The sequence below is a fragment of the Sceloporus occidentalis genome, unplaced genomic scaffold, assembly GCF_023333645.1.
Source record: "Sceloporus occidentalis isolate IW3139 unplaced genomic scaffold, rSceOcc1.0.p SCAF_248, whole genome shotgun sequence".
Lineage (NCBI taxonomy): Eukaryota > Metazoa > Chordata > Lepidosauria > Squamata > Phrynosomatidae > Sceloporus > Sceloporus occidentalis.
In genome coordinates, this window is record NW_028317228.1 from 202,707 (window position 1) to 215,437 (window position 12,731).

Here is a 12,731-nt window from a genome sequence, read left to right on the forward strand (position 1 = left end):
ACAATGTGGAAGTCGGCTTGGATGAAACGCTAATTAATAATGGAATAATGGAATTCTAATTAATTAAAATCTCAGCCGGGACAAGAGAAGCGTGTTCCTACAAGTGTGTTCCAGTTTCCCAGAGTAATTACACTGAGGGCATATCTACACATTATTGGGGAAATTTAATTTTCCAAAATAATTTATAATGATGTTTTGTGGTTTAGAACATACTGTGCTCTAAGCGTATTTAATAAAGCAGTAGCCGGATTGTCACATGTGCATATATATCATGAATGCGAAGCAGTAAATAGCTCGTGTGATTTTATATTTTTTTTAATGTCAGGATTTTTTTTAAATACACGGGTCTAAAGATGGGAGAGAAGATATTTGCCCTTCTTCCCAGGCACAAAATGTATCTTTTACCACCGCCCCAGTCCATTCTGTTTTTGTCCCGCACATAACCTTTTAAAAGAAAAAGCCTGGAGCACCACCAGCGAATATAATAAATATGATGAATACCAGTATGTGTAAAAAAATTAAAAACCCCAAGAAAAATACTTAATAATATGATCGTGTAATTGCTTCAAAAAAGGTTTTCTTTCGGTATTACTGTTGACGAATCTACTTTGACAAGTGGCAGCAGACTAACTCCATCCCATCCAAAGTTCCCTTAATAGCCTATTGCATTAACACACACAAGGTGCAATTATTGACTAGTGTTAAGGCTTTAAATTGTCGACCCAAGGCAGCAGTGTTGTCGTAGACCTTTTTAACAACAGATGCTATTTAAAGCTTCTGGAAGTTGTAGCGAAGTGATTGCATCAGGCTATTAATATGTATTTGATAAATAAGACACCCATTCACTGCCTTACAGGTGTCGCATTGCACTAAGGCAAGGGACGCTTTGCAAGAGTAATGGTTGCATCACCGACGCATCTGTGCTCATGGACTCTTGATAATTGGTCTCCAGGGTGCCCCTCATTAGATTTAACTCCTCTAGTATGAATTATTCATCGGAGCCACTTCCTATAATAAACTCAGCAATCGCAAGCTCCAGAAAACGTGCGCAACATAAGTTAGAAAGTAACCGGAATGAAGCAAATAACCGTTTATATTCTTTATTGATTAGTAACTGCCGACAAGATACGATACATAGTAATAATGCTGATGTTTTTGTTAGTTACATTTTGACAATCACTGCCCGCGGGATTTATCTCCGTAACTACTTAGCCGCACCTATTTGCCCTTTTTCCTTAGCTGCTCCTCGAAGAAGTCATTGCAAGCCACTGTTAAAGCTGCCACCAGGACCACAAATTCATTGAAGTCCACTTCATTGTCCTTGTTGGAGTCAAGATCTTTCATAATCTTGTCAACCAGCTGAGGGTCTTTTTGGCACTGGGGGGGAAATAGACATGATAAGGTATGGGCAATGTATGATACATATAATATGTGACAATTTCTGTTTTAAATGTAGTGCTGGATTTCCCATTGGATATTTGTGTACTTGCCGAGGCGGTTAGATGTAACACCTTTGTGGGCCTATGCATTTGTATTGCTGACCAGCATAAAGAGTCCTAACTTGTATGATATATAAACTTAAAGAGTATTTGTTCCCATAGGTTGACCATGGTTGCATGAATCGATGCGGTTAATTAAAGTGTGTTTAGAAGATAGTGTTAATCTTTTCTAGACTAAGAAGCAGCCTGCGTCACAGAAGTTGAGTTGTAAATGCTTGGTCTGGGGAGACCATTGTTTGATAATCTGAGTTATAAAAGCAAAATGAAAAAAGTATTTTGAGTCTCAGCATCTTCTGGACAAAGTTAGTTACGCTGCATCTGGATCTATAGCTCTTATTATCTTTTGCACAAATGGCTGGGCGGCTAAAGGTCATAGGAGTTGCATTCTCCCAAGTACAATTAGCATGCTTACTCTTTGTGAGAAGGCGTAATACATGCAAGCTCTGTTTAACTGGAATACTCAATATGAAGTATTACTGCGGAATAAAATTTAAATTATTACTGCAGCCTTGTTAAGGTGCCACCTTACCCTGTAGTATGAACGGTTTCTATTTTATTACATATCCCTAGCCTGAAGCAAACATGAGAACTGCTCCCAGTAAGGTACAGATACATCACTATCGCAGCCTGCCGTTTATTTGATTGTGATTTATTTTTGTGTATCATTTCACGTCAGGCCTCTGTGATTGATCATTTCACAGCGATGACGATTTGTCACATCTTCTAAGAGAATACAACTCATGTTTGCGGAAGAACGGAAACATTCTATTTGAGGATCAGTGTCGCGGCTCTATTAATGGAGTGGGATGTTACGACCAGGTGCAGGTTACCTTGGGGAGTCAGGGTGGAAGCCACCGGCAGGGCTATTGTGCGGGTAATGATGGAGATTATCAGGGGAGATCACTTGACCATCATATTTAAGATTCTACTTTACTGCCGGGATGTGGTTATCTAAATCTGCCCTGTAACATGTGGAATCCATAAGATTGCCAAGCTGGCCATCTGACCAAATGGCAGTGTGCTCCTTCTTCTGCTGCCATTAAACTCCCGTCCTGTTGGTAGGTGATATTATTATGGGGTGGCTGGAGTGCCTTTGCCTAATTCCCAGGGGGAGGCATATAGTTAAGTGCACTCATTCGCTGGTTCAGCATTATGGGATTTGTGGTCCACAAGCTGTAAATGTTCAGAATTTTAACACCTGCTCTCCCTTAATTCTATTTAGGAAACAGACCACTCAATGTAAGCTTAAAGCATCTTATTATTTTTAACATATGATAATATAAAATCAGATTCAGTGTGTCTGGTCCATGCGCCCAGTACAAGAATATAATCTATGTTTATAAATCATGAATTACAAATATGTATTTTAAAGCTGCAATGCACATAAACCAACAAACAGCTAAGAAAACCGTGCTGATCTGCAATCGTGTCATTCGTTGCTGGGTCATTTGGGCACAAAGCAATTATTTAAAATTAATCCAAAAACAATGTTTCCAATTTTGATACTCCTAAATCTGAAAGCGTGTTTCTTTTTTTCTTTGGCTTTCTGGCTGATTTGCAATACCAATGTAAAAATGATGTAAAATGTAGGCCTTGCTTTATAATATATATATATATATATATATATATATATATATAGATATAGATAGATAGATAGATAGATAGATAGATAGATAGATAGATCTATATATATATATATTATAAAGCAAGGCCTACATTTTACATCATTTTTACATTGGTATTGCAAATCAGCCAGAAAGCCAAAAAAAAAAAGAAACACGCTTTCAGATTTAGGAGTATCAAAATATATATAGTTTGTTCCTTTTTACAGTATTTTATACAATGTGCGCTTAACCATCCAACCGGATTTAATGAAGTTGGTGTTGATTTTCTCAAAGTGGGATTAATACACTAAATTGCTAATACACTAAGTTGCTGTACCAACAAGATTTCCTCAGTAAATAATGAGAATGGCCCAAAAAATTATCTGAGACATGTTTAAGTGGTCTAGAAGAAATACTGCCATCCCTTGGAAATCTAGACCATTCTGTGTTTAGCAGAGGTAGCCAACAGGTAGCGTTCAAGCTATTTGTGAACTGCAGCTCTGATTAATTCTTGACCAATCTTCAGTTAGATGGAGGCTAAAAATATTGAGCGTTCAACACCTGTTGGAGAGTCACCTGTTGGCTAACCCATGCGATATAGTACATGGAAGGGCTAATCAAACACGGAAGTCTAGAACAACATCAATAAACTTCTACCAGTCATAAAACTATAGCGCTAGCATGAAACATATCAAGGAGCACGGAACAGGGTGAGCAGACCTGATGGTGGGACTCGTAGCTCTGGTAAAAGTATGACACAGGACTGTATTATCACCCAGTCTACCTCTTTAGCTGGTGTTTTTCAACCAGCCAGTCATTTACAGGGATGTCTGCTCACCCAAACTTAGAGGACAGTGTAAATCAATGGGATATTCTGATGTATCTACATGAAAGGCCACAACTTTGGTTTGCTAATAACCTCTTACCGCTAAAAAGTCGGTTAGTTCACTCTGCAGAAGCTGCTTGAGTTCTCCTTTATTCAGCTTGTACTTGTCGCCTTCTTTGCCAGAATAGTGGTGAAAGATCCTGATCATGGTGTCCATGGCTCCTTCCAACTGGGTGGGCATGATGATGATGATGATGACGAGAGGTATCTGCCAGACAGAGAGAGTTTATGTTATTGGGCCCATAACCATTAATAGTTTTCCATTATGCTTTTTAATGAGGGAAGGTCTGGGTTTTGTACCCAATTGTCTATGTAGGTTGCATATAAGCGCCATAAAATAAATGTATAGTCAGTAACTAACTTCTTCTATCATCCCCTCCCTTTAGCCAGGGCATTGATCCCTTTGATCCCAACACAGTTCACATTAGGATAAAGACTCTAGAAATACCCTTACGAGTCCCAAGGTCAACTATATATCAATAAATGAAATATGGTTAGAAAAACAATATACATACATTAAAGCAGTGGTTAAGTGATTACACTGTTTGAAAATACTATCCTAAACCATACCAAAACTAATGATAAGAAATGTTTATCACAGCTAAAGCTTTAACAGTAGGATCAATAATCAAAGGTTAGTATACATCATCAGACCACATTAAAAGTGTTCTCCATACCTGATTGTCCACAACCAAACAGCGCTGATAAAACAGGTAATGAAGGTTAAACACGTTGGGTATTTATACAGAATATCCCGGATCCGCACACCTATTCCCAAAATGCAAAGAGAGTTCATTCACCAATGGAAGCAGGTGAGCAGCGTGCGTCACACATCACTCCGAGCCGATTGGCTCTTGGCCTTTATTTTAATCACCTAAAATGATTGTGGTTTAGTACGCTTTGCATGCAGTCCTTGCGATTGCCTAAATACCTAGGTAGGAGGAGACTTTTCACTGTACGTCTCTTCTGTAAAACAGGTAAGAAAAAAAAAAAAGGCAATTAGTTGCTAGGAAGCTCGTGTGAAAGGGAAAAAGATCCCAAAATAAAACGGTGGAAAGAAGGGAATACATTGTTTTCGCTCATATGATGGTGTTCCTCCCCAGAGAGGTAAAGCGAGCAGAGAGCAGGAGACAAGTTGCAGATACAAGAATTCATTCCGCATGCTGATTGAGTACGGTTTCAAGATAAATAGTGGGCTTTTTTTTGGTAAATACAATTGCATTCGCCTATTTCTAATAGTAAATAAGACAAAAAGAGAATGCAAGGTATTTCCTATTTTCCCCCTTTAGACCCACATGAATGTGCACTACATGTGAGGCTGGAGATTTACTCAACAGTAATTTTTTTTTATATTATTATTTTATTTATCACATATCACGTGTATCTGTAAAATAACAAAATAATAAAGAAGAATGTATTCAGAATACATGACTTTAAAGAAAAAGTGAAAATAATAAAAAAAAAGTGTAATGAACTACCCTAGTGTGATCTTACATTAATAACTGGAAACCCGCTGAGTTTTTACACAAATCTCAGGACTAATGATCAAATTCTCAGAATTACATTGTAAAGCGGACTCTATTTTTTCTGATTTAACCCTTCAAGGCCCGGGTTTTGTAATACCCTAAAGCCCAGAGCTTTTTTTTTTTTTTTGTGATTTTTTAAAAATCATATTAAAGATTCCTCTTTACCATATTGGATACCATTTTGAGTATACATTGTTTTGTTCTGGACAAGTGGGGCATGCTTATCATAGATATACATAAAACATAATTATTAGCAATAATATGTAAAAAAACACAAAAAGAAAACCTATACTGAAATAGCCAACACTGATCCTGACCTAAAACATAAATTGGGAAGGAAACATACCCTCATGGCAGATTTATCCAAAAAGGGGATCTGGAGTCTTTGAAACTTGCTAGGCTGTTCTAAGCTCACAAGCCCAGACCACCCAACTGCACCCTACGTTGTCTACTCTACTCTACTCTACTCTACACCGATATACTCTTATTGAAGCCTGACTAGTAAGCTATACTCCAATACCTATTGCCCTAAAACTAACTGGCTACATAAATTCAATGACCATTCCATGGACCACCACGCAGCCCCTGAATCAATTTTAAATTACAGTGCTATTCTATAGAATATTTGTGATAGCCTCGTAAAAGTTTTTTTTTAATTTTTTTAATATTTTTGTCTCATTTACAAAGTTGGATAGCTAAACCTGAGCCTCACTAATTACCCCGTTATCATCATCTCCACTGTATTCCTTCCCATAAACTAGATCTCTAAATTTTTAATTAGTTTTTTGTACAGCATGCAGTTTTTGTCCACCGTAACATACTGTATTCATTTTTTGTGGATAAAGAAAATATGGTCTGAAAATGTCTGTTACAATATATGTTGTAAAAAAATGTGGTTTTTTTGTATTTTTATTAATCATCTTTTAAATAATTGCGAAGCAAAGTATTAGATTAATATTTTAACATTTTATAACAAAATGCATCTTTGTATGCATCCAAACTCTTGCAAAAAAAATATTTGGTAATCGTGAAAAATATATTGGTTAATTTATCATTTTTTGGTAATGCTTAATTGTCAGGTGACACAAACACTAATAGGTTGTATTGAGAGAAACAGAAAACATTTTTTTATTTTTTTTTTATGTAATTAAACCTTTATATACAATGATGTAGTTGCTGAACATACTGGAGAGCCCAATGAATGCTTTATGTATGTGGAATAACACATTTTAAGCATTATGAGGGAATATATTCACTTTCAGTGCATTGACCGCTACCATCGGGCCTAGACTGGCCATCTGGCACACAGGGCAAATGTCTGGCAGGCTGCCGGCTGTGAGTGCTCGATACTCTCCCCATGTACGTCTCCAGTGGCAAATCATGCTGCCTGAGTGCGAGAACATAACGTGTGACTGCACATATCCAGCTGTCCTGCCACACTCACATCACAGGAAATGTCAAGGCAACCTCGTCATCCCCAGCCTGACTCTGGCTACCATATGCTGCTCATCTGGTTGCCAACTCGGTTGAAGCTAAACTTCTGAACCAAACCTATACTAAAATCTATTGAAATTACTGCAATAGGCAAAGTCAGGGAAATCAGATCAGAAAAAAAAATTACCCAAAATTATGTTTTATACAATCTATCTTTAAAGTTTGGAAATGGGAAAGATCACGTTCCATTTTGTGCCCCCTAACGTAAAAAAAAACAAAACTCAAAAAAACCTATGCATGTTGGGTTTTTTTCAAATTCAAACACTTACATTAATATAGTTTGTGGTATTTTGGTCAACTGAACTGGTTTGGGGACTATTACCATAGCAAGATATTAGAAAATATGTGGGGGGGGGGTTCATTATTTTAATGTTTTGTTCATAATAAATGGTATCAAAAGGAAGCTCTATCTGTTCTTGAAAAATAATATATAATTTGTGTGGGTACACAAAAAATAAAAGAAACTCATGGTTAAAAAGCTCAGGTTTGTGGGCACAAAACACCCTCAGTAAATAAGGGGTTAACAAAGACATGATCATTTCGAATTGAGAGCGTGAGAATTGGAAATATAGCTTTTTGTTCAGTATATTTTAAAAATGCAAATCTGGATTAAAACGCTCTCATAGGTGCCCGTCTAGTTTTTTTTAAATGAATACTCAAATATTGTAAGGTACCTTGAATATTACAATAATGGAAAATGCAAATATTCACGTTTAAATACAAAAAGCAGCTAATGGTGGGATTAGGTTTAATCTACGTATTTTGTGCTTTAAAAAAAAATTTTTTAGATGATGTGCCAATGAGTTGTAGGAGTTATGATGCATTTTTCCCCCTGAAGCCAGGTAACATTGGATCAAATCTAAAATCGTGGCTAATTGCGCATGAAGATCAAACAGAATACATATCCACATGACATATATATACGTGGGCATGTTACCTAGTAAACATTACATTTACACCACTTAAAACTATGTAAGTACAATATTCACATGTTTGTAACTAGTTCTGCCGTTTTCTGAATGCAGTTTTGTACTTGATTATGAATGTGTGTCTTGTAACAATATTTCATGTGGATATATGACGGTCAGGTTCTAACCTTAACCCCTTAATGACAAAATGCATTGTTTTCAATGGGTTTAGGGACGGCCCATTGTCCTTAAGGGGTTAATTTCATAGGGTTGCCTATAAACTGCTATAAAACGCATAACAAGAATGTGAAGCCCCACTTTCTAGGAGTTCAGAAAATTGTTTCAGGGGTGTATGAGTGTATCACAGTGTTCTACAGCCATGAAGTCACAAAAATATGAATATAATCGGCAAATGTGTTTATGTTTTAAATAGATACATAAAATCTGAAGATTGTAAGCTTGCGAGCCGGGCTCTCTCCACCTAATGTATCGGTTTGTCTTAGTCTGTGAATTCTCGTCTTGTCAGATCCCTTGAATATATGTATTGTATTAAGTGCTGCTTAAATTGTTGGTGCTCTATAATAAAAGAGAATAATAATCATAACAAACTCAAGATTTCAAGACTGCATTAAGAAGTCCATCAAGCCATATCTCTAACAACACCACGTAAATAAATAATATTCCTCACTGGGCATTTGAAATTTTAGAAAGTATAAAATATTAGGACTTTGTCAGAAAAAGGATGTAAGTGCAAAGTGTAAAATATTTTACAAAGGCTAGGTGTAAAAGCTTCAGCTCCGAAACAGGCTCACGCATAAATAGATGCACTGTTTCTCTTTCTGGAATCTATGGGTTAATTTTTTGCCTATTAGTATCCACAGGGGAAGACATTTAAAAACCACCTTTGCATGGTGAAACAGGATGTAATTAGAACAACATCCAAGAGATTTTGGCACCTTTCATCATTAAGCCATTGAACGCTTGATGCCCATTTAGCACACACAGGGTTAACGGGCCTTTAGTTGCCTGCATGGAGTTGTGGTAAACTGGGATTTGCAAAGTTTTTCATGAAGGATTAAACCTGTAACCTAGCAGCAAAGCTACACCTGTACGTACAAACCGGCCCGGTTAGTCATGGGGAAGAATCGTAAATAAAACACACAGGGGAGGCTGGGCTAACTTGATCCCAAACGTATTACGGAGAACAATCTGCCATCTGCCGTGCCATCCTAGCGAGCTTGTGATATGGAAACGCATACAATTTGCATGACAACACTTGTACTGTAATGTAATATATGACAATGTGATCACTGTCACTGCATTGGACCGTAATCATACTGATTGAAATTGTAATTAAAGAAATATTATGAGGTCATATTGTTGAATGATGTGTTTGTGTAATATATATATATATATATATCATATATATATATATTATATATACTGCAGGTTGTAGCTGCTTTTGTGCCTCTGGAACAAAGGCCTGTTGGTATTAAATTAGTGAATGAGTCGCATGGTCGGAGCAGGGCAAGCAGCACTCTAATTTAAAATAATGTGATGTCATTTGTCAACAGATATATATTAAGAGGCAGTAGAAAAAGAGGAAATTCCCACTCCAAAGCCTAACATACTCACACTCAGACAAGGCCCGATTAGGAGAGCAGATTACCATTTATAGCGCTAGGAATTAAAATCATTTAAACAGTGCCCAGCGAAATTAACCCTTTATCCAAAAAATACAAGAACAGTATAATAAAATATGACAAATGTGGAATCATGGAGCTTCCCTATGTTATACTATGCATAAGAAAATAGCGTTATTACTCAAACGTTAGAGGGCTCAACAAATCATTAATTTTTCATTTGGGGTTTAAAAACATGGTACCAAAAGTATTATAGCTAGAATTTCCATCTAGATTGAGCATGGAGTCTATATAAGTAGTAGCAAAGGCTGACCTTAATAATCTACACAGTCTATAGAATGATCTAATGGACACAATTTACAAAACATCAGACAAGGACCAAATCAAAACAATCATAGGGCATACTTTATACAACCTAATAGCGATACTCACTATTATAAGGTCTCCTGCCTCTAGTTTGTAGGTTAGTGTTTGGCTTATTGTAAAGGTTTAAGGTCAGATTTGTGTGTTTTCTAACCGAGAAGGCACCTAAAAGCAGCATAAAAAGTCCATGACTGCATGAACCTGTCATATGGCTGTACACCATAGCTTCCGAATGTCCGTGTTTAGGAGGAACAGTCCCTCTTTTCCTCTTGATGCCCCCTCCTTTTTAGAAAGTGTAAAGGGTATTAGTTTATTAGTGTTCAACGGCACTAAACATCACAATTATGGGCATAAAAATAATAAAGGTTATAGATTATATTGTGTAAATAAACTACTTTGCTTATCTTCCAAATGCCCTACCATGGAGCAGAGTGGGGCAATTGCCCCAGGCGCCACTTTTGAAGAGGTGGCACTTTGGCCCCAAGCGCCTTTTTTTTGTTTGTCTCGGTGCCGGCTTGTAATGTTGAGCCCAGGAATATGACGTCATTTCCGGCGCTCAGCAGTAAAGCAGCGCGCACCGTGGCAGAGCGGGCAGACTCGCCGCAGGACTGCTGCAAGGTAAGTGAAGTAAAAAGGGGGGGTGATATGGTAGATATTAGGGAGGAAGGGAGAGGAAGGGTAGATAATGACCCCTGGCGTCGGCAGGGGGGCATTTTAAACTTCGCCCCAGGTGGCATTATGTCTTGGGCCGGCCCTGCTTACCCAATTACCTTAACAAAATCTCATAAAAGGCCTTAATAATGCTCTGCCCCACTAACAATTTGCTAAAACAAAGTATCCCGCTTTGGCTATCTGAGATGTTGGGTAGTATGAAAAAAATTGGTGTAATCTCCGTCCTGAATACCCTTTAACGTTTCCAGCTATGGCTGAGACTCAGGGCAGTGAGAAAAAGACCTTATATTCAACCTGCTGACCAAAGAGGTTGGGCAAGCTTACATTTTGGGTTTAACCCCATGATGAAGATGCTGAACCATGTTGTCGGAGATTGCATCAAATGTTTCAGTTACACAAAAAAAGAGTAATATTTATTATCTTTTTTTGTTAAATTTATGTCACAAAGCATCCTAATTAATAACCTGTTTTTTTATGTCTGCTTCTGTTGAGCAAAGATTTATTTGTAAAAAGCTGTTGTTTATATTATTATTATAATATTATTATTATTTTGCATAGCTTTTCAGACATACAATCATGGTACTCCTGTGCCCCCTACTGGTATTTCATAGAACTGGAAGTTCACAGTAGGAAATCTCTGCAGTTCCTCTATATTTCATAAAATAGCTAATTTCCTTACATGGATTTTTAAAGCCTTTAATATAGACTAATTTACATTAATGAAGAATGGAAGGGGTGAATAATGAAGGTATGTGAAGGTTTGGCAGATAAGAAATTGGGGAGAGTTCAGAAAAGTGTGCAAAACCTATGAGCAGTTAGTAATGTCAGCAGAAGTAATGTCATGGGGAATCGTAAAGAAATCTGTGTAAAATGTCCAAAAAACATTCACAATTATAAAATGACCTTATCCGAAAGTGAAGAGACAAGCCAATAGTCTGATCTCATTATTTACACCAGTGCAATGCTATTCAAATAGTGATATATTATAATATTTATATTGTGCCAACAGTTTACACAGCGCTTCTTACAATACATGCATTCAAAGGGTATGACAAAACTGGAATAGGCAAAGACAAACCGATATATTAGGTAAAGAGAGCTCTGCTTGCAAGATTGTAAGCTCATTTGAGCAGGGCCATCCTCACCTGTTGTCTCTGTAAGTCAAATTGTTATGTTACATACTACTTGTTTTGTCCTGCCCACCCATTGTACAGCGCTACGGAATTTGATGGCGCTATATAAAACAATAAATAAAAATAATTATATTTCTACCACTTTACAAAATAAAAGCCCATAGGGGCATAAGTCTTAAACCACATACCTGGTAAAATTAGCCTAAATTCCGGACTAAATAAGATATTACAATTACAAAGTATTTATTTAAATATAATAATACATTTGTATTGGTTATTTTTATCTGCAACAAAATTACATATAAATTATGTATATAGAAGAGAGTGATAAGCTGTAGAGAATGTATTTAGATTGACATGGAACACCCTAGCTGATTCTCAATTCATTGATTGTTTATTGACTTTAGGCCACTAGATGGCGATATATCACTGTTGCTATGTACCGAAACTGTGACGCTCATGACATTATACAGCTTGTGGGTTTTGCATTGGTGACTAATAAATAATTTTATTTTTTTTTTTATTTTTTTTAAAAAGCTAAAATTTGCATAGGTGACTAATACAGTTAAAAATGGCAAAAATTATAATTTATCAAAGATAAGTTAATAGTAAAGATTTCTAATATTACGTGTATTTGTTAAAACTTTCTTGTGCTTCCTTTCCTGGCCCTAGATATTGATTTGGAAATATTTTGCTTAAAAATAAGGAACTTCTTTATTGTACAGCTTCTGTTCTGATGCTGTTAACCCTTTCCTCCCTACTGCCCTAACAAAGGCTGCTTCCTTTAATAAGAGGCAATTACTTTTAAAAAATGGAAGAAACAACTCAAAGGGATGCCTCAGTGTCCCATACAGCCTCATCAACAAAGAATGCTTATTAAAGTACTTTGTGAGAATCTTTATATACATTTTTCAACCCGTACAAATCACTTACCTTTAGGAGAAGCTGCAGCTCTAGAACTGTAAAACAACACCACCGTGGGTTTAGTTAAATATTTAAACAA

At 36.7% G+C, this 12,731-nt stretch overlaps 1 protein-coding gene across 1 annotated transcript; it reads right to left on the reverse strand.

Moving 5' to 3' along the window:
- Nucleotides 1-1,218: 1,218 nt before the first annotated feature.
- Nucleotides 1,219-4,170, reverse strand: LOC149276074 (protein S100-Z-like). The gene is made up of 2 exons (XM_089503926.1): nt 4,030-4,170; nt 1,219-1,377 (listed from the first exon to the last, which is right to left on the reverse strand). The coding sequence occupies exons 1-2, from the start codon at nt 4,168-4,170 to the stop codon at nt 1,219-1,221; spliced, it is 300 nt and encodes a 99-aa protein (XP_089360052.1).
- Between the last annotated feature and the right edge of the window lie 8,561 nt (nt 4,171-12,731).

What these genes read in the sequence shown, in the direction of transcription:
- LOC149276074 (XM_089503926.1), bottom strand. Translation starts at nt 4,170, where the DNA reads ATGCCCACCCAGTTGGAAGGAGCCATGGACACCATGATCAGGATCTTT. An exon ending in AACTAACCGACTTTTTAGCG is followed by an intron (nt 1,378 to 4,029) that starts GTAAGAGGTTAT and finishes TTTCCCCCCCAG; the next exon opens with TGCCAAAAAGACCCTCAGCT.